Here is a 23,450-nt window from a genome sequence, read left to right on the forward strand (position 1 = left end):
ATAAAGGGAACAAATTACTCCCAGGAGAGGAGATGGATGGAAAGAAAACTTTTTCGGCCATGAATTTGCAAAGAACATATTCTACTACTTGACCATTCAGGAGGAAAAACAATTTAAAATGAAGGAATAACAAAGTCCATAACTTCGATACATCTTACACCATCTTAATCTTGGATGAAGTGTGTTGGGGGGTGGGGGGTGGGGGGGTGTGTCGGGGGAACAATATACTGCTAGCTAACAAGCAACAATGAAATCTCATATTGGTATATGCTACTCAAAGGTTACAGGTTACATAAGATCACCAACTGGCACCCATGGAACATTAACCAACAAAAACCACTGGGAATTGAGAGGCTGACTCTCACACTACATGCAGCAACTTCCTCTTCCTATAAATCACAAACTTCATCAGAAAAGGACTTCCAAGATATTGGTGGATTGGATATTCCCTTGGTAAACAGGCAACAGGGACCATTATCTTTCTCGGAGAAACTGCCCTTGACTATTTTCTGCATTCACAAAGGCCTGCACAAGGTCCACCCGTCAGCAAATTTTAAAATATAGTATGACGTGATAAAGAATAAATGTTTATGATATTCTTCTGCTTGCTCACGGTACCAACACAAGAAATGTTGAAATTGTCGATGCCATGAGTGGACTTCTCACTCTTGGAGAGCCTTGACACGAGAACTGAGCTCTCTGACTTGATTCCTGAGACGATCTGGGTTGCAGAAGAAGTCAACAAATACCTGCCTCTCCCGTCCCACCTCATGTGGATGATGTTTGACAATCTACAAATTGTTGAATTTGCCAAGGAATGCTTACTACATATTGAACTCACAAAAGAATGGGTGGAATGATTTAATGGCCATTATCATTTATCTTTGGGCTTAACATCTCAATTAACTAAATTTAATGAAATGGAGATCAGAAAAGTCTGATGAACTTTATACCTCAGCCTTCTGACGATGAGCCTCTGTCACTTCTTCAACAAAAGCAGATACTTGAGAATTAACCTTTTCCATATCATCAAGTGCTTGCATCAGAGGCTATCAACAGACACATACAAGTCAGATGAGAAGAGCCCAGAAGAGAAGCTTGCATGAATAACCTTAATTAGAAAGTTGAGCGAAAAAACAGAAACATGCAATAACCATCAACTTTTAGCACATCAAAGAACTGGAACATTGATTTTAACAGCACAAAGGAACTATTGGCACTCCCAAGTAGAATGTTCAAAATACTTCATAATATATAAATTTTATGTGGAATATAATGGTTGGGATTCAACACATCATTTAGCAGGAAACAGAAAGTGTAGTGGATGTCAAACAGAAGAGGAGACACCCCTTACATTGTTCAAACATTAAATGTATATATAAAAAAAAGACTGTCAACCACCAGGCTCCAGCCATGTTGCCAATGTCTATACCAATACTTTTAGAGAGAATTTCTTTAAATATTTGAAATTACAAGAACATTTGCATAAATATGTTTAGCCCCAGGTCTAGTGTCAGTGCCATACAAGACTGTTTTAACTATCATGGTCATCATGACAATAATTTTCAAGAAAAGTTACTCTTTGAAAGTCTAGTTCTACTTTTTCGGTTGTCTATCATGCTACCGAATCTTTAAGAAAATATGTACATGCCAAATTCTCATGAAGAATTTGTTCACTTTTGTTTGTATTTTGCACTATGGAAAATTAGTTACACGTCCAACCCAATAGGTATTATGTTTAATCATATATACCCTAACATGTATCAAGAAGCAAATATACACAAATCTAAATCTAGAGGGACAAATATGGTATTATGAAGGTTTGGCAAGTATATATACAAAAATTTGAAGATAAGCAAGCAAAATACAAAGTAACAAGGCTTCTTAGTATGAATCAACAAACACAGTAGAAAGACATACCCTAGGTGTTAACAATGGTTCTGCTGTCGTTGACGACGAGAACAATAACTGCTCCAGGGTCTGAATAAGGGTGCATCTGCACCGTAAAAGATGCAAACCATTTATTAAATACGCATATTAACGAATAACATCAAAACATATGAAAGGTGACTATCGTGATAAACACGTATCACAAATGCTATGTGATATACAAGACATACAAGAATAAATATGTGTACACATATCACAAATCCTATTGTGATATACAAAAACTAATAAATATGTATATTAATGCATTGATGTGAAAAGTTGATGAAAAAGTATATGAAAAGTTGCCAAGTAACCTACTAGATAACATTTTTAATTCAAAAGGAAAAAAGATTGACTTGATCCATCCCTAGAAGGTCAGGGTCGAGTATGAGCCACTATTAGAAAACAGGGTATGACTTATGCAATAACATGGGGCTGGCTATAACGCTTTCTTTTTCTCAAAAACTGCTAGTCCAATATTGACTCATTCTATTCCCAGTCTCTGGTACATTAAATCTATGTTTGTACACATGATAAACAAAGTTCACTTACAGTTCATTGATACATCTTCTTCGGTCTTCTGGAAGAGAGTTTTCTAGTTCAAACTGAAGAGACAGCAAGTCAGACTGCAATCCTGATATCTGCTGAACTATACCATGTGCTGATACATATGTCGGTAATGCTGATTGAGAATCTAAAAGAAAAGCATATCAGTGTAACTAAATATATTATAATCAAGGTTGTATTGAGTCATTATGAATATCAAGGATTACTCGAATGGATGCTTAGAAGATCCCGGACACTATGCAGAAATGTATCACGGTCATCAACTGCCCCTTGTTCATGTACTTCTGATGCAGCTTGAATAAGGGAGAGACAATGACCCTGCATGGAAAGCAAAAGCCAAAACACAAGTGACATACAAGAATATTTCTATTTGGTAATCTCCCTAATACATAAAAGTTTAAATGGGAATGAGGATCGGATTTGAACAAATAGAACACAAGCATTGGTATCAATTTGGAACTTGAACCAGCCCTCCCACATATGATGCTGAAATGATGAATAGGTGTTTGCATACCACGCGACCATTGCCTGCTGATAGATAGCCTTCCAACTCTGACTCAATCACTTTAAGCAATGAATAAGCCCCGAGTATCGTCTTTCGCTCCAGTTGACAAGCTATTTTCAAAAATTGATGTCTGGCAAGTTGATTAACTAGATGACTAATATACTGCAAAACATGAGATTCTTTAGTATGATCCACCATCATGAATTCAACAAAAGAAGAAAAGAATGTGCCACTAGAATCATATTGTGTAAAATAGAATGATGAGATCAAAATAGTGCTTGAAGTACTCCGCCGAATACAAAAAGACGATAAGAAGTCACAACCACAAAATTTTCACATTTTGATACTAAATAAATGAATAAATCCATATTGTCATGTCATATTATGTAGACAGGCTTCTTTTACCCATTGAAAAGGGATCAAAAGTGCACAATTTTGTTGTTCTACCCAGTAATTTTGCTGCATGACAGTCACTGCCAGATTCATTAATTTTACAAGTCATGTATAACAATACATTGTCCTCGTACTCGGTGAAGACTTCTGATAGGAGGATTTTTTGGATGGAAAGTCAATATCTCAGCTAAAAAGCTAGAGTTTTTTTATTACTTTTGCAAACAATTCGCAATGATGCTAAGTCTATAATGGTTGTCATCGCCTTGTGCTTCTTTCCCTCTCACTCTCACACTCACTCATTTTCATTGTCACACTCTTTCTTCCTCTCTCTTGTAGTCCTTATTTCATAATCTTAATTGATAAAATGATATACACTGTCTATTTTTCGCTTCAAAGGAAAAAGGATAGTCCTTGTACAAGGGATAAAGTTCCAGGTTGTTTCATCATCAACCATTAAAGAGAATTGCCTAAATAATTACGTCAAACATATTTTCAGCCAAATATATTACCATCAGATATGGGGACATCTAGATGGTGGTACCAAAAAAAGTTTTCATTGGTTACTCTTCTGCACAGAACTTCTGGCATTACTTATTTGTAAATTTAATTTTCTTATAAGAAACAAGGATCACCATGTTGTTTAGAACAGGATGGCATAGGTCAAAAGTGTACACATAGAAAGGCGCTGGCACCAAAAATGATGTGTCCCAAAAGCAACAAGAATAAAAGAAAGACTAGATATTAAATAAACAATCTGCAAAGTTAAACAAAAATTATTTGTTGCCTCATTTTAATAACAGTTCCAGCATGATGGAGAAATCAACAAACAATACTATTGTTATAACACCAAATATCAGGAAGCCCCAGCATTTACAATCAGGATTGCTTGCCATTGATACTAGCACCATAAACAGTGCACACTATATTGTTTACATGAAACCATGGAACTTTACATTGCTCTGCAGGCAAGAAGGTGCAGTTTCAAAAAAAAAAAAATCACATCAGAGCACACCTTTGTGTTAGTATGGGCCAGCATCTGATCCTGCATGGAGTGCTTATTATTTGACCTAAGTCTTAACAGGTAAATGCTGATTTGAGGTCTCATACAGCAAACTGTGTCAGGTTTAGCCAACAGGAATTCACAGTCATCTGAAAGGTATGGACAATTCAAGCTGTGTTCTTCAAATACAACTATAATGGGTAATCGGATAAACAGATATTACAAAGGATTTTATTAAATTAACTCAAATATTACAAGGAGACTCCATGGTTGAAGAACAAAAAAGAGGGAGTTCAATTAAAAAATTGGCATTTAAGGGAGGAAAATTCAAGGAAAAGAATGTCTCTCATGTGAAATGTTATTCTTAGCCAAACCATAATTCCTCATGCTTAATGAACTGCATGTTAGCCCATATTCCATTAGATGCTACAGGATTTGACTCGTGTGAATTTGATTACTTATGAAGAAGCAAGACAAAAAGTTGCATATGCCATATAGTGCACTAAAGAGTAGAAGTGTGTGATCAATCCACAATAACAATTTCAAGATTAAAGGTGCCTCATCATCTATCAGAGGAGCTTTTTGAAATTGGTTGATAAACATAAATAAGTTGCTTATTGCAAAAGGAAAAGCCAGGTAGCAATCAGAAAATTATTAAACATCAACAAAAGAATTTGAAAGGTTATAAATTCATAAACAGCATTCTATAGAGAGAAAATTCTCATACCATTTTCTGCCGATTAATGTAGTACTCCTGCCGCATAACCTTCAAGTCGTAATCGCCTGAGAAATTGAAAAAAAAAGGTTAAAATATCACTCTTCATGATAACTTTTGTTTTCTTGTACATTATACCTTGCAAAATATAGGTGTCTTGGAGTTGAGCAAGATCTGAGCAAAGACGTGGAATAGTCTGGAGAAGAAATAGGAGAACAGGAAGCAATAAAAGGATCAAATCAACTACAGAAACAAGCATGATAAACATAATAGTAGGCTTCAACACTTAAGAAACATAATATTGAAATAAAGTCAGATTACTAGATAACAACTTTAATAATAATAGATCCAAAGAAGATTGCAGCTTCAATAGAGCTTCTATGGTCATGGTGGATTCAAAAAAGTTGAGCAACCACTTCCACATCACATATAAGAATCATGGTTTTGTATTTTTGTCTATAATAGCTTCAACATGTTGCTGAACAAGTAATTTCAGATCATCCATGAAACAAATTACTTGACGATTGCTGTTGAGTTCATTAAAATTATCTAAAAATTTGGAAGGCTTACAAGATGAAGTTATCAAAATAACATCATAATGTGTGAGATTGTCTATAAAGCATATTTAACAGTTGACACACAGAATGTGACATGGTAGATTGTAGGGAGATAATATTAGAAAGATGGAGTTCTTTTAGAGCTCCTAGATACATAGAAAAAGAAAGATGGAACTAAACTGAACTTTAGAAAATTGAAAATACAACCAAATTGAGTCTAAATCTGAAAGACTCAACCCTTGCCTAACACTATTCTATTCCAATAGAATGTGTCCCTTCAATCTTCCTGCTAATTACCAATCTTCAATTCCAATAGAATGTGTTACAGCAAATTTTCAATCTTCAATTCACACCTATTAAAAGTACTGCTAATTTTGAATTCACTTAAACTAGTTCTTAAATTATTTGATCATTGAAACCCTATGATTTGCATCAATGAAGATCCATGCCAATCTCTTGATCTTTCAAATATTAGGGTTCTTATGGACTGTTCACTCTAACACAACTCAATGCAGAAGTCATTTGAGACACGTGGCTACTGGTTCATTTCTCCTGCAGACAAAAGCAGCTAAAATTTTTCTTTACAATTCTGATGTACTCCAGGTTTCTGCTTATGCTTTTCTGAGTCATGTTAGGCCCCACGCTGAGACATTCTTCTTCAACCTAGTATAGGAAGTCTCCACAAGTGCAAAGCTTAAAAATCATGATTAAATTGGAAAAAGATATACTACTTTCCATATTTCAGAAACAATTATTTACCGTCAGTATGGTCTAAGAAAAAACAATTTTGGTTTACTAATAACACTTAAAGTCCTACACCATCAGAAATTTTGTTTGTCATGGCCCAATGTCCAAGACTTTTACCTGAAACCAACCCAAACAGCTGATGCCGAGGAAATCAAAAAGTGCACTCAGCCGGGTTTTCTTAACTGGATCAGCTACAGGTTGGACCCAGTACACCCAGTGAGTTAACCTCAACATTGACAACCCTAGAATGGGAGTCCTTATCATTATTGAACTTGTACTATAGATTTAGATGAGTCCTGTGAAACCATAATACTAATTTCAATATTCAGTAAAAAGACATTAAGAAAGGAGAAACAAGCAACTTACATCAATTACTTGAGAAAATAGCAATTTCATGTTGCTGTGATCTTGAGTCTTTCTCCATGTGTCATCAGATAATTGTGATTAATATATCAGATTAAGGTATTTGGCACTGATGCCAAATTTAAATGTTAAATTCAAAAAAAACATGATTCCTATACAATCACTTGCATTTGGAGGTTTGAAAAACTGGGAAGTTAGGAGAGTTGACAACAACTATCGTAAGGCCAACTCAAGATGAAGGTTTTAAATTTCACTCTATGAGGCATAGAGATGATAAACTGACATGATTTTGCCTCAAAAAATGAAAGAACTTTTCATATGTTAAATTACCTGTCAAAAGCTGTGAAACCATATTACTAATTTCAATATTCAGAAAAAGAAATTAAGAAAGGAGAAACAATCAACTTCCATCAATTACTTGTCAAAATAGCAATTTCAAGTTGCTGTGATCTCGAGTCTTTCTCCATGTACATCAGATCATTGTGATTAATATATCAGATTAAGGTATTTGGTACTGATGCCAAAATTTGAATGTAAAATTCAAAAAACAGCATGATTCCCATACAATGACTTCGTTTGGAAGTTTGAAAGACTGGGAAATAAGTAGAGTTTTAAAAAATGCGTCAAAAACAATGATTGTAAGGCCAAACCAAGATGAAGGTTTTATATTTTACACACTGAGGCATAGAGGTGATAAGCTGACATGATTTTGCCTCAAAAAATGAAAGAACTTTTCATATGCTCTTCATGACAAAGCAGGATATAAACAAACAGACAAGAACCTTTGTGTTGTCAAAAATATCAAATACAGACATAATTCTTTGAATATAGAATCAAGGAACAGATCAGTGGTTCCAACCAACAGTGTCTATCAACCAATATAGTCAGCTGAGGAATTCTATTAGGCATAAAATAAAACAAGATGAAGAGTTAACTGATATAATGCAGCAAAGTGCAATAAACTCCACTAGTATGATGAAGCCACGAGATGTGTCATACGTAAAATTAAACAGTGTGAGTACCTCAGACAAAAATTTATGCTCTTTATGGGAGAGAGTTGAAAGTTCCCCGGCCAACTCAGAATGTTTTTTCCTGCAGGGTTAACATAGAAATCTTGTGAGGATTCTGCAGATTCTAAATTTTGCAAAATAAAAATAAAAATATCAAAATTCTAAAATCCGCGTCTATCAATTTCCTTATCAGTTAGCTCCTAAAACTAATAATATAAAATCTGAATGATCATCAAAAGAACATACCATTGATGGTGGTGTATTCACCAATGAAAATTGGGCTTTTCATAATCTATGAAATGTTCCAGGCTACATGCAGGCAACGTGTTTGGACATTAAGTCCAACACAGTAACTTGCCATTGCATTGAGGTACAGTTAGTACATTTTTATTCCTTTTAAATATGACTGTGCTACAAGTGTACTATATGTATCATATCAAAAAAATCCTTTTTTGGCAGCCTGACTCTGTCAGCGACTCAGCAATACCATGTACGTAAGCAACCAGCGCCACCATAATGGAGATGTAGGGTTAGCCAATGTGATCCTCGCCAAGGTCCACCATACTGTGACATACCACTCGGTATGGGCGATATGTACTGATCCGATAAGGAACCGATATGGATGGTACATATTGATCAATCGGTATACCTCACTGTATCATGTGTCAGTATATCGGTACGTACAGTATCGATGGCTGATCGGTATATCGGTACAGACCGATAATGCGAACCATGATTCTCACTATAGGATCACTCAATCTCTACACTCATTATGTCAACGCCAACTTGCTTGACAATGATGGTGATATGTTCCTGATTCCTTCCTAGATGACTCGTAGCAGTACACTCAAATGTGAGAAAAGAACAATAAATTTTGATCAAGCTATGAAAAACTAACTCAATCTCATAATCTCTTTTGGCATTTGTGTATTTGCTCGATTCTCCTTGGATTTCATTAAAAACAATCGGAAATGAGCATGATTAAAATTGACTTATAAGAGTATGATGAGTGTACTATTATCAACTTTAGCTTAAGCATTTTAGTCAATGGTTTAGGCCAAATTATGTTAATAGGCCAGTTAACTCATTAAACCCGGGTCATGACATTTGGTATGAGAGTCGAACTAATATTTGGGTATGGTGAGGGGGCTCGAGTAGGAAAGGGCAATCCGTGGATGGAGCCTGATGACTCGTCACGACATAGAGCCACCACTGGGCTGGGCTATGCCTCACATGCATCAACCTTGATGAGAACGTCAAGCTCTTGAGTGGGGGAGATTGTAACACCCTAATTAGTCCCACATCGGAAGTGGGCAAGATTAAGATTGGCTTATAAGAGTCCGATGAGTGGACTACTATCAACTTCAGTTTAGATATTTTGCCCAAACGAAGTTAATAGGCTAATTAACTCATCAGGCCCAGGTCATGACATTGACAAAATAATAAAAGGTCACCAAGAAGAATTTAAAAATTCCTTAGAGTTGTATAAGTATCTCTTTGCATCACATTTTGGAAACATAAATTAGAAGTAAGTTCCCATTAAAACAAGCACATAAATCATGATTGGCCCAAAAAAAATTTTGGGAATGAGATTCACCTAAAAGCCTCATTACCATTTGTACATGGACAAAGAGAGAATGTAACACCTATTGAAGACTCAATTTTCTGTGTTCTATTTTCAACTAGATTACTTATCCATGAAATCAGCTCAACTCCCATTGGGATCCAACCTTTCCAATCTTATCCACTAGTGTCACCTTATGCATGTGTATGCAACTTAGCCACTTCGCTAACGACAATTGAAGCCATTCTGGTAATCAGTCACGATCAAGGACCACAATTCAAAGCAAAACAATATTCATGGTTAAAAGAAAATTGCCAAGAATTTTCCTAAATAGTTATTTAGAATTATCCAAAAACAAGTTAGAACAGTTTGGCTGATGTGTAGACTGATTTTTTTTTAGCATTAAAAGTCTGGAATGTAGTTAATTCAGGAATGAGTCCGAGTAAGAAAAAATCCTTAAGGACATACAGGCAAAATTGCAAGCAGCAAATATTAAGTACCAAGCTAGAATTTTCTTAAACCGAATGGTACAAAATAATAATGATGCAGAAAACTATATGCAGACAATTAAAAATTTTAAGTGCTTAGAACAGTTTAGCTGATGTGTAGACTGATCGTTTGACCGTTAAAACTCTGGAATGTAGTTAATCCAGGAGTGAGTCCAAGTAAGAGAAAATTCTTAGGACACACAAGCAACACATTGCAAGCAGCAAATGCAAAGTACCAAGCTAGAAAATTCTTAAACCGAATGATGTAAAATAATAACGATGTAGAAAACAATAGGCAGCCAAATAAAGAATGAAGTACCTAAGAGAATATATATCCCGATGAATGTGAGCTTCATCAGAAGATATTTGAGCCTTCAGCATTGAAAGAATAGCCTGCTGCTTAGCATTCTCAACTTGAGCTTCCACCCACTGTCTTTCGCTTGTAGCAAATCTATAGCCAAATTAAAATATATTATATAAGAAATAGCTGCCACTAATGATGAAGCGAAATAGAAAGTGAAAAAAGAGTATGACAGAAATATTTTGTTGAAAAAGTTCTCCAATTAATAGGAAAAAAAATCATTTCTTGTGGTTTCAAATTCTAAGCATTAATATTCAGTAATAGAGACCTATACCTCGTTCTAGAGTACGTACCGACCAGGTTGTTAAGTTTTGCACAACGATATACATGTACATAGAAAAATATAATGGAACAAAAGAAAATAAATTTGCAACTTCATGAAAATTAAATATGAGAGACTGAAGAAAGCATCACCAAAGGCTCTTTCCAACAAGAGGTTTAGAAAATATATGTATATATGATGAAATGATATACTTGAAGTTGATAAACATTCTATAGAAAAATACATCGTGATGAGCACCTATCAAAATACAACAAATATTTGGAAATGCAGAAGATCCTAAGTTTACAGGATGAAGTAATAAAGAAAATAGAATTTTATCAAAGGTACTTGAAGATAGAATTTCATCATAGGTTAGAAGACTCATAATCATGACAAGTACATTTCTTAAGAGAGAAGATAGGCTAAAAGATCATATCATATTAAGAGGATTTTTGTGTCTGATTTCAAATTGTAGAATATCATTAGTAGAACTTCAAATTATATGAAACCACGCTTGCAGTTTCATATTAAAAGAATTCATGAGAAAGTTATAAACAACGCTTGCAGTTTTGGGTACCGGACCTATACTGGTCCATGGCCAGACTTGTACAATCTGATCCATGCTGGCTGACTGACAAATGGTACATTAGTGTATTCCATGGCACCACAAAGCGAGAAGGAAAAGAAGAGGAGGTGACCATAGAGGTGGCAAGGAGTAGGAGAAAGAGGAAGAGGAGAGGAGGCAAAGGAGGAAGAGGAGAGAAGGAGGGGACATACAATGGCAGCGAGTGGAACTGTGGTGCAGGTGTAAGGCGGTGTGAGCCAGAATGTCCGCAACTCCACGTCTGCATAGAAACCCTAAGCAGCAGTGTTTAAAAAAAGGACCAGACAGCCTGAAAAGGGGTGGTCCACATCCTGATTCACACTCAGATCTGTAAATATTGGCCGGTAATATGTGCCGGTGTGAGCCGGAGTGTCCACAACTCCACATCTGCATGCAAACCCTAAGCAGCAGTGTTTAAAAAAAGGACCAGACAGCCCAAAAGGGGTGGTCCACATCCTGATTCACACTTGGATGTGTAAATACCGGCCAGTATGTGCCAGTCAAAGCAAAACCGTATTCCTTGCATATGGAAAATTCAAAGGCACCTAATGATTGGATTTGATTATGTCATGAGAAGAATATCTAGATTCTGAATACAATATTTAATCTATAGTATTGCTTAAACAGCTATGATTCTGGTTGGATTTCTAGGATCTGACTCATAAACCCAATGAAACAGATTATGCAGATAAAAAATGAGTGACTGTGACCAATTAGATCCATTTTGCCTAATCAAATATGAGACAAAGCAAGACGGACTGTAATATTTTTAAAACTATTACCTAATTTTTCTAATAATATACACAAAACTAAATATTTTTAAAATATTTAAACTGAATCACATAGGAAGTTGCATCTTCTTTTATGTGCTATGCAGTACCTTAACAGCTCATACCGCAGTCACTTTTTTAAAATATTAATACTAACAGTTTAACTACTAGTTTATTATATTTTAAGCAAAATATCGGAGAATAATGTTATTTTGTTTATCATGAATAAGCAAAACTTCAACCTAGACACTAGTATCTCTCAAAATCAACTGCAAAAGAACAACTAATAATAAAATTTATGACAGTTTACTAGGGCAATTTAGTATTGTGTTGTGACCAGGAAACTAAGGAATGAATATAATGTATAAAGCATAAAGAAACTTACATGGAACGAAGCCTTTGGAGCTCAGCTACACGATTATGATGATGATTATGTTTCTCAATATCTCCTAGAGATGCAACACCAAGAGAAGAAAAGAAGAATTAGTTGTCAACAAATACTTGAAAAGCCAAAAACTAAGCAAGTAAACATTTGCTGCGTTAAGAAACACATACAGATAATGTAAATTTCTTGCTCATAGTGAAAAAAACAGATACAATGCAAGTTCCAAACCTCAACATCCCAAATTATAAAACTTTTAATGTAAATAAGCTCTTTTCTCAGGAAAAAAAGAAAAAAAGATACATTCTAAAGACAATAGCTGCCAAGTATCTTTGCTCAGAAAGTCTACTTTGTAGCCCAGTCCAATTTATGGTTGTGGGTCAACTTTGGTACACACTTAACATCAGTTAGGTAACAATTCCATTGCCCATTGTAAGGTCGTGACACTAAATGCCCATAAGCCAACAATGTAATAAACAAAGAAGTGTAATGCTAATGCATATGTTAAACCAATGCCTTCTTCCCCTTTCTCTCTTCCTACCACAGTGAGCAGAACCACAAAATGGTCACTCATCTTTCTTGCCCCCATAAATAAAATGTCATAGTCCTCGTGCTCTTAAAAATCTATTTTGCCTACATCAATAATGATGATCAGCACTGGTCAACTACCAACAAATTCCTTGAAATCCAAGCCATAGGTGGTGCAAAATATTTGGCCTACGCAAACCAGCACAACACCGAATGAGATTGTAACATACCAAAAAGGTATTGGCATGACATGCCCCCACCATGAAACCACAATCCTTCCCCCTATATAAATCATGATCCGCCCACTTATTCCTATAAGAAATATCAAAGTTGCTCAGCCTTCTCCATTTTGTTCTTCACTTCTGATCTCATTCCCTCAAAAAAACTGAAAGATTTAGGGCATAATTAAAACCAATGGATTTTCATAAGATTGGATTTCTCAAGAATTAAACTAGTCTGATCAAGTCTTTAACTTAAGGAAGCCAAGATTAATAAGGTCTTGGATTGGAATAATGATTAATGAAAACCAAGTGGTATAGGGCAATTTGCTTATCCATTATTATTTAACCAATAAAAACCGATCAGACTGGTAAGCCAAACCACTAAATACCAGACTGTCCATTTAAGACATCAAACCTCACCACATTGAGCAACTAACCTTGCAAACCACTACTCACTCCTTGTGACCAAGACCAAGCTTTGCAATACCATCAGGTATGGTTTGGTATGGGCACCATTTATCGGTCCAACAGGTTACCATTACACTGATCAGGGTAAACTGGACAGAATGCCTGGTACAGGGCCGGTGCCAATCAGTACAGGACTGGTACCACCCAGTATAAGGTGGTACAAGCTTTGGTCTTGACCAAGAACAAGATTTGCAATACTATCAGTATCAGGTATGGTTTGGTATGGGCACCATTTATCAGTCCAACAGGTGATTACATTACACTGATCAGGGTAAACCAGACAGTATGCGTGATACAGGGCCGGCACCAATCAGTACAGGACTGGTACCACCCGGTATAAGGCGGTACAAGCTTCGTACCAGGCAGTTTTTCTTATATGTTCAGCTTTTTAGGCTTTTTTGGAAACTAAATATGAACCAGCATACCAACCATCGGCACACTGGTGTGGACTGGTACAGTACCAGCCCAAGCCCTAATTGGTACAGTATTGATACACGAAATTGTAAACCTTAACCAAGAAATCTCTGCATTGCAACTTATCCACATGTCCATCACAAAATCCACGACCTTCTCTCAAATATGAAATGATCTTCCATAAGAATAAATAGTGGCACTGAGGAGAGTTTTTTCCTCTTGAAACCCCCGTAATTAATTCTTAAGCAAAGATAAGCAAAGTCCAAGTATTTAAAAGCAACTTCATTTCATAGCTAAATCTGAATCGTGGAAGAACTCGGACGTGAAATGAATGATCAATCAGCAATACAGAATTATCAATGATAGGACCTCTAGCCAAACTAAATATATGGTGACTCATCCCCTTCCAAGAGACTTTGTCATCAAGATGTGTTGATGTAGCTTGCTATTCATTAAGACTATAGAATAGAAAGATTACTCATCATCAGGTATGAAGGACTTTCCATCATCATCAAACCAAGCAAAAAGAACTATGTTTTACCAGTTATCTGAAGCACAGTATCATCCCCTAATTGTTATTTTGTCCACATGGGAATTTTGCAACAATTTAGAATATCATCCCCAGATATCTGACTCCACAATACCACCATTTTAACAATTTAGAATATCTGGCTAATCACTTCTGTTACTTAAAGATGTAAAGATGAATTTGCAGGAACTGCAAGAAATAAAGACCAATACTCCTAAGTGCAACAAGTGAGACAGCTAGACCAGGAATATACCTCGGATTAAGCAATTAGTTAGGTCATCAAGACTCACCCATGAACACTTAGATTTACCCTCCTCAGCAACAAGTCGCAATGGTCCCTAACCAAACAAACAAATTAGTGTCAGTAAACAGAAGTACAGGAGTACTGAAAGGCTATTTTGTATTAACTAGATTAGTTCTATCAACAGATATCTGTACTCACCATCAAATTGCACTTAACTACATATTACTGAATAATTATATTGATAATGGAGTTCATAAGATTGATATGTGGCCATTATTAGACATGTAAATGCTACATGGGTTAAGCCTATATACTTATTGATATAATAACATTATATTCATCTCTTTCCTCCAGCAATCTTTCTCTATCTTTCTTTCTCCATCTCTCCTGCCCCTTCATTTCTCCCTGTCTTCTCAAGCATGTACCATGTTTTGCAACAATCATGTCATATACCAATATTGCCTATATTTCTTGTCTTGTTTGATCACTAATAGGATCTGCAATAATTTGTGGTACTGACTTCATACTTCACTTAATGAAACTGACAACCATGGTGCTTCTATTCATGAAATGCACAACATGAAGCGAGAAGTTGATGCTTCCAAGAGTCTTCAATTTGTCAACCTATGACAGTATTCATTTGAAGCAAGGAAAAGGACATGACCATGCCAATCATCCAGCTCAAATTACATTAAAATTGATCTTTGGTCAAGCCAGGGCATAACACTTGAGCAACATACATTTAAAATTTAAAAAAAAGCTTCTCACAGGTTATTTTGTTTCCAGAGATCAGAAAACTCACCTTAGTTTGACTTGGGATTGCCCAGTCCTGATCATCATTAACTTTAACATTTAAATTGCAGATTTAGCATTTGTAACTTTGTATGTAGCAAGTGTCATCACCACAATGAACACAAGCACCTCGTGTTGGGCCATTATACAGTGTCAAATACATTAGTATAGGATGATGCACAATACATGACTTCAGTGTTATTTATTAGTAATGCCTATTTATCTCTAAGCCTCAACACATTGTCAAATGAAAACCATCATGCAGTTCAGGACATATTATAACCACAAAACAACCATAGTGATACACTGCCATCATATCTTTCCCCTCACCCCAACAAATAGACCCCCAGGTCGAAAAATACATATGACTTTTCTTCCTTATTACACAAAGGTAGACTTGTTACGATCGATGGCAAATGATGAGGTGGTAAGAGATGACTGTCATGCAGGGTTCCATGGACACAAGTATGAATATCAATTTGGCAAGACAATGAAGATCTAGGGAGACTAGAAGAATAGTTAAAAGTAAAACAATTTGACAATTTTGTTGTAATTTTATGATAATTGCAAAATAATTTTAATTTCATAATATGTCACAAAATTGTTTAAAAATTCACTTCCACCATTAACATATATTTTGATATAATAACAGTAAATATAATGTCTGATGAGTGGTGTGGTTATGGACAAAGAATTCCTGTAACCATTAGAAACAACCCCTCCTCATGAATGATTTTTTCCTTTAAAACACCTCCAAGGCACTAAACTAAGAAATATCTTCAAAAACTACAATGCTGTAAAGGTAATAAATTAGAGGTCTGATATGCTTTTTTGCTCACTGACACTCTTATTTATAGAGAAAAGTCTTCCAAAAATCCTAAATAGAAGCCTTTTGAGTGGTCCTCTGGCTGCCCTTCTTTAGCCAACCCTTTCCTAGGACCAACTCATCAACAACTTAGCTCATCTTTTTTTCTAATTACTAGGCAGCTGCACAAAGAATGGGTGAGTGCAATTCGGAAGATTTTCATATGCATGTCTACTGCTGACACTTTCTTTAAAAATTTGGGGACACGACTTTAACACTTGCAAACATAGATGATTTCGGACTAAGAACATATGCAACAGCCGTAGGAGGATTTCAGACTTGTTTACCTATTTAATATCTCTCTCCAAAGACTCTTTCTAGTTATTCGCCCTTTTGGCTCTTTTAGGAAAATCGTTATGCAGTATGCATGCTTCATCCAACTAAATTTAAACTATAACTAAACCATTAATTCAATGTTATTCTCCTCTCAGCATAATTCTTTGGACTAAAGTAATCTAGTTCGCAGTAGCTGGTAGTCCTCAAGCACTAAGAATCTAACAATCTCATCTGTTCAATTAGTATAAGTATAGTTGAACAACTATTGCAGCAATTGCTGTAACTGAATTAAGGAGAAAAGATGGAGTGACACATTCATAAACAACATTCTTAAGAAATTAAAATCTTAAAAGACCTAGCAAAGATGGCACTTAATAAATAAGAGAGATTACCCTATCAAACTGTTTTGAGAACCACTGGTTTAATTCTTTTGTACAGGCCAGATCTTCAATCAAGTAAGGATGGAAGTCACAGTAAGCTAAGTAGATCCTGTCCTCTGCATATCACAGAATACTAAAAATATATTATAGATATTAAACAATATTTTGAGTCAAGCAAACTTCTGCATAAAATGAAGGAGAAGATAACAACATATCCTATATCCTTGAGGCAGCTTGACAGTTGGACCCTAGTGATATGAAGATAGACTTACCATCTCCTGAATGATAATGAGCCAATTCCTGAGCTGTTGAGGCAAATTTCCCTAGAACAGAATTCATCTAAAAGCAAGAAAAGTAGTGAGCTAAGTTGTTGATGAGTTAATAGTGCAACATGTGAACATAGAGTTCCATGCATCATAGGAAGTACTAGTAAATGCAACTTAAAATTTATGTAGAAACAGACTTCAAAAAACAAGAACAGCAATGCATCACAGGTAGTGTAAGATGGTAAACAATCTTCATGTGCATATGCCTGTAGAATGCAAAATTATATGTTAAGAAAAGACATCAAAAAAGCAGTTTCACTCATACCCTAGCCCAACCTAGAAATATTATAGAAATTATAGTAGTATATGAAAAAAAATTTTGATGGTTCAGTACAAATAAATCTAAATCAAACAATGAAATAATAATCCAAATCCAAGCACTGCATATGGTCATGGAACTACATGTGCTGCCAGTATCTTGCAGGTATTCAATGACATACACAGGGACAACCAATTTTGCTTGGAACAATAGCAGAGGTTCTTTTGCAGACTGAAAGAATCACAAATTTGAAATGGGAATGTCGCATCAGCAAGAAATACCAGCATAAAGGTTGCCTCAACTCCCTACATCAAACCTAACATTTTGGCACATTTGTATCCTTTCAAACAAAGAACTTACGCAATCGCCATCATCAAAACATGACATGACAAGTTCAGAAAAATGAGGTCTACCTCTAAGTTCCTGGCTGAAAGCTTCTCATCTAATGTAATAAGTTGTGCATTGACAACAGATGTTGCAGATACTCTAGCCCTTCTTCCCTGGATAAGAGCTGAAGCTTGACCTGCTAGCATATCAAATAGAGACTGTTGACGCTCAAGCTGCTTTTGCAATTCTAGAACTTCTGCTTTGTAAGCCAGTTTTGCCTCCCTAATAAGAAAGGTTTTTGTAATAAATGAAAGCATTAGTTCTATGAAAATTATCAAGTAAGCAGTGATTGTCAGTCCCCAGAAGGAAACTAATGAGTGCATGCATTAGGAATTCGACAGAGGCATGAAAGAGAAATAGACCTAGGAGCACATATCTACCTGAAAATAACAGTTCAGGATATCTAGCTGTCTACCTGCCATTTAGCTAGACATACTATCTGCCAGTACCCAAACTATTTACAAAAATAAAAAGTATCATACAGAGAACATTTTTGAGATATGTACAAAACAGAAATAGACCTACAACTGCATATCTGATCTTAAAACAAGGAGTCCAGAGATGTCTTCTCACCTACCTGACATTTAGATTGTAGTGCTAACGACGGACCGGTACGTACAGCTCATACCAAGTGATCTGCTGCGGTACGACGAACCTTGCTCTCCACTTTCTTACCCTCCTTAACCTCTAACCCTGCTTGTCTAGCATCTCCAACAACTCTCAACATCTCAATTGTTTGCTTCGTAGAAAAATTAATCACAAAAAAGACAAATGTACACTTCTTTTGCCTATTGATTATATTAAAAGTCCTAAAATAAAACAAAATTGTCAAGATAGACCTAATAAAAGCTAAATTAATCGATGATAACAGATTAGTGGCTGACAATTTTCAGCAAACAAGTAGACAAAATTGTCATCCATTACTTAATGATAACATGTCCACAAGTCTAATGTGAATTTCTAAATTTAACTGTAGTCAAACCAGTCTTACCAAGTTAAATAGTGATAACTCTTGTGTTTTTAATTTTTTTTTAACATCAATTTTTTGAATTTATAGTGAATATAATCTCAAGAAGACTTCTACTTCGAAATGCAGAAACTTAATGTCATATACTGCATCACATCTGAGAAAAATGATACACATATGAATGAGTAAATGTCTATGCTAACATGTGACTGCATCCAGATTGATAAATACACATGAAACAAATATGGAAAAACTAGTGTAAGGAAAATATAGTCTATGTTCAAACACTTTACCTAGACATGCTAATCATGACTTTATAAAAAAATTTAAAGGAAAATATCTATAGCATCTACCTGATATCTATGAGCCTTTCTTCAGTTCCAAACACTGCTTCCTGATTATCTTTCTTACTTGAAAAGGCTGAAATGCTATCAAAAGCAGAATCCAAATCCTCCCCCTAGCCAATGAAAATAGTAAAGCTTATAGATATAGAAGCTTATAATACAATATGGTTTATTTTAACAGACAGATAACTAAGCAACATCTCAACAAAAACTAATAATAATAATAACCATTTTCATATATTAGCTTATGCCTACTGCTCTTTTTTTTTTTAATTAACAAGCATTCAGATCCTCCTAGAGTGTTTGATTTCATTCGTCGACACTTCTGAGCAGGAAGAAGAAATTAAAAACTGAAACTGCCCACACAAAACTTTACTCACGACTATTTTGGCTTGGCTAAACAAATAAAGCAGGTCCTAACTCAAAGCTGATCTTGATGAGCAGTCAGGTCCAACACCAAAATCCAGAAAGATACAAGGATTGGTTGGACTCTACAAGAACCAGCCAAAATCGGCAATGGCCAAATCAAGCTAAATGTAGTCCCGACGGATTATAATATACACATTGGCAGGTTGTGATGGCCAAGTCAAGCTAAATGTAGTCCCGACAGATTATAATATACATATTGCGGCAGGTTGTGATGGTCTCCGAATAGTTCAAATCAGTTTCAGCTATTTTTTCTTATCTTGGAGGAACATGTGATCCTCTTGTTTGCAATTAAATTATACTCCGGCTCAACATCCAACCAGAGGCCAACACTCCATGATCATACTTGAACAGGTAGACAAGGCTATATGCGTAATACTAACTGATACTACATCAAAACCCTCACTCACTTAAGTGGCATGATATGGCAGCAAACCTGCAAAAATGATTTAAACCAACATCATCCAGCAGCAAACTTAAGTGAAGGTCCAACTCACAAACTCAATTGAGAACAGTGGACAATATAGACCTAGTCTTGCACGAACATAAGCACAACAGTTGGACATCAACATGTTTAGTATCAGAATAAACATTGAACAAACGAAGATAAACATAGGATACCATAGGATACTTATAATTTACTAATGCATGAATGTGACTACATAAGATCAGGAAAAACAAGGCATGACAGGATGTAGTTTTTGTTGAAAAAGAACAACCACAAAGTGATTTAATCGTATAACCAAAGAGTATGTGAAGTATTGACATGGATATGCATTTTATCTCATACTTGTCAAACATGAATTCATCGGTTGTGGATGAGAGAGCCTCGATGACAAGATTTTACTAGATAAGCTATGAGACTTTTAACAAACACATCTGGACTCCAGTACCAAAAGTAGTTAAAAGTTTAAGGGTCAGTTCATGTAGACAACATGAATCATGATAACCTATACTTCGTCCTTAGTAATTTTATTATTTACAGGGATAGTAAGAATATATGTAATACATAGTGGAGGGGCTTCAGCTTCATTTTCATCTCATTTTAGCAAAGCCCATGTAAAGTAACATTCCATCTTCACTTTTTTTAAGAACAAATGTGCTATAAAAATGGCCATGTTCAGAAATTAACTATACACTACCTCCAGCAGCTTTCCTTCATGCAGAAAGTGTTCATACCTGCAGTCCCAATAATAAAAAAAAATGTTAGATAACGAACAGGACCCGAATTTAAGATAAAATTTAACCACCATATTTTCTTCCAAATATCGAGGAAAATACCATCCCGAATCAAAAGCAACTTCTAGCTTACTTTCTAAGGCTTCTGTGCTCCAGACCCATTCATACCACAAATGCCCATAATCACTCCCTTTCTTACATACTAAGGCTTGTACACTAAAAATTAAAAAAAATAATGATGATCACGGCACTATCATCCAACCATATCAAATACAAAGTCCAAACCCTTGAAATTTCTTCAAAACTTAATTTATACAACAACAACAAAACCGTATGTCCCATCTTAAGACCTAATGTATAGAGATGAATTTGTTACTCCTGAATTATAAAAGAAGAAAAAGAAAATACATCATCATTCTTCTTTATCATTCGCATAGAAACTCCACAATCAACACTCAGATGTGCACTAGAGGCAAGATGCCCCGATGGCTGATGCCGCAGGATTAGTTGTCATAATGGGACAAGATCTGAGATGTTAACACACATGGTGTCCAATTGTCCATAACTGATAAAGTTTAAGTTTTCGGAGTTAAGCATTCTTCCTGGATTTTGTTCTCTTCGAGGCTGATAACATTTTTGCACCCTTGTTCAAATGACTTTCATAAGAATTTGACATCTTTGACTACACTACCAAGAACATATGACTAGCATTCACGAGGGGAGTATATGAAGAGATCTAACTTGAATATGGCACTGAGACAAAGCTAGAAATAACCATAATGCACAAGTATGGAGAATTAGGTTCACAACCAAATCTTGAACATCAAACCAGAAAAAATCATCCAAAGAAGATCAGTCACAAAAGAAGACATCTAATACAGTATAGATCAGCTTAAAAGATTGATCCTAAGTCCTAGTTGTATATAACATTAGACTCTTATCTATTCGAGTCAAATTGAGCCTTATTTTCACGACAAAAGTTGGAAGTATGTAATTTGAGTCTAACTGAATGTAGGTTCAAAACAGTCTTGTTTGATCTATTATGTCATGGATCCTTCAGCCTTCGAGACTAACACACTTACGATTGACGCCGAGAGAATTGTTTTGATTTTGATATTTTTGTACTATTTTTGGAACCCTTTTCCGGGACTATCAACAAATATAGATTCAAATTTCTTTTGGGGCCTCTACTGACTGCTACATTCTTCTAGGAGGTCATTACCCCAGCACATGCACCAAAAGCTACGCAAAATGGCATGTCGTTACAATAACAAACAATAGCACCGTGCCTGAGGCAGTGAGTCCAGAAATCCTCCAAACAGAAAGACATTCCAACCTGCATCACCTAAAACCACGGTAATCCCCAAATTTTCCCTCATTACACGATAAATAGCGATTAAAAATAAGAGAAAGGAGGAGGAGGAGGAGGAGGTTATACTGTGAGAGTTCGGAGGGGGAGAGGACATTGGAAGGCCGAAGGCTGGAGCAGATCCAATCGAGAAGGGGACGGACTTCCTCGTACTGGAAGGGCCACTCGAAGCTGTCCGGATCAAGCGCGTCCTGGGCGTCGAACCCCAGCTCCCCCAGGACGGCGCACAGCCGGCCGCCGCTCATCTTTGATCGCCGGAGCCCCCGGACGCGGGCGCTCGAGGTCTGGGGGAGGACGAAATGCGGGCCGCGATCGGGACAAAAGAGGGGGAATACAAAATGGGAATAAAAGGTAGTTTGGGCTCGATTTCTCGGGTGGGAAAACAGTCACCAATAACGGAGCTCCCACGCCGTCTTTTCTGCGGGGTGGTTTAATGTTTCCATCGCATTCGATCACAAACGTCGGTTGATGTGCGAGATCAGATCTGATCGGAGACGTTGGATGACATTTTAACGGATTTGATCAGAGTTATTGGACCAATAATAACAACAAAATAATATCCCAACCGCATATGTTAAAAACAAAATAGTTTTACAATAATTATTGGACCAATTAATGAAAACAAATTAATTAATTATTATTTTTTCACTACAACATTGTCTAATTTTACGATTTAAATGCAAATGTTGAGTGCCATTAAACAAAATAATGCCACGGGTTTATTATTCTGTCCATTACGGATCTAACTTCTTGATGACTAATCTCGAAATAAAGTGGCAAATACTGAGCTCGTTTGCCTTTATCATTATTTACTTGTGTTTGTTCAAATATTTCGCTAGCAGAAATATTTTACTCTTGATGATATTTGCGTGAAATCCCATATCGACGACTTATGGTTTGTTAAAATATTATATATATAATATATGAGGGTTTCGGGTTTTTCTTATTTTCTAATTTTAAATTAAAATTATAAAAATAATAAATTTATTTTTAAGCTTTGATAGTAATACCATTTTGAAACATGGATATATGTCAATACAAGTAATGAGGCTAATGACACAAAAAAAAAAATGCAAATACTTCATGTTTTCTTCAACTGAAAAGTAAAAATTCGGGTTAATTGGGTATTCGAAAATATTTTTTTTTTTATCTTGACTTATGTAGGGTATTTATTTGCAAGATGTATTCAAAATGTTTCATATCCATCCCTTTTTTGTTAGACTCAAAGTTTTATGATAAATGATTTATAGTTGATATAT

At 35.7% G+C, this 23,450-nt stretch overlaps 1 protein-coding gene across 3 annotated transcripts; it reads right to left on the reverse strand.

The window, feature by feature from the left end:
• Positions 1 to 101: 101 nt before the first annotated feature.
• LOC135672944 (AUGMIN subunit 3-like) lies at positions 102 to 22,568 on the reverse strand. Of its 3 annotated transcripts, none has more exons than XM_065181504.1 (19): positions 22,261 to 22,568; positions 20,786 to 20,822; positions 19,227 to 19,330; positions 17,933 to 18,128; positions 17,207 to 17,273; positions 16,947 to 17,050; positions 14,631 to 14,715; positions 12,221 to 12,284; positions 10,158 to 10,289; positions 7,799 to 7,868; positions 5,248 to 5,305; positions 5,122 to 5,177; positions 3,011 to 3,163; positions 2,703 to 2,814; positions 2,482 to 2,623; positions 1,921 to 1,996; positions 954 to 1,049; positions 667 to 791; positions 102 to 525 (listed from the first exon to the last, which is right to left on the reverse strand). In XM_065181504.1, the coding sequence occupies exons 1-19, from the start codon at positions 22,434 to 22,436 to the stop codon at positions 516 to 518; spliced, it is 1,863 nt and encodes a 620-aa protein (XP_065037576.1). In that variant the 5' UTR covers positions 22,437 to 22,568; the 3' UTR covers positions 102 to 515. The 3 variants fall into 3 exon arrangements, with proteins under 3 accessions (XP_065037576.1, XP_065037578.1, XP_065037577.1); XM_065181506.1 differs by having other exon boundaries at positions 623 to 791; positions 22,261 to 22,567; XM_065181505.1 differs by having other exon boundaries at positions 619 to 791; positions 22,261 to 22,567.
• Between the last annotated feature and the right edge of the window lie 882 nt (positions 22,569 to 23,450).

Source organism: Musa acuminata, chromosome BXJ1-5 (assembly GCF_036884655.1).
Source record: "Musa acuminata AAA Group cultivar baxijiao chromosome BXJ1-5, Cavendish_Baxijiao_AAA, whole genome shotgun sequence".
Classification (NCBI taxonomy): Eukaryota; Viridiplantae; Streptophyta; class Magnoliopsida; order Zingiberales; family Musaceae; genus Musa; species Musa acuminata.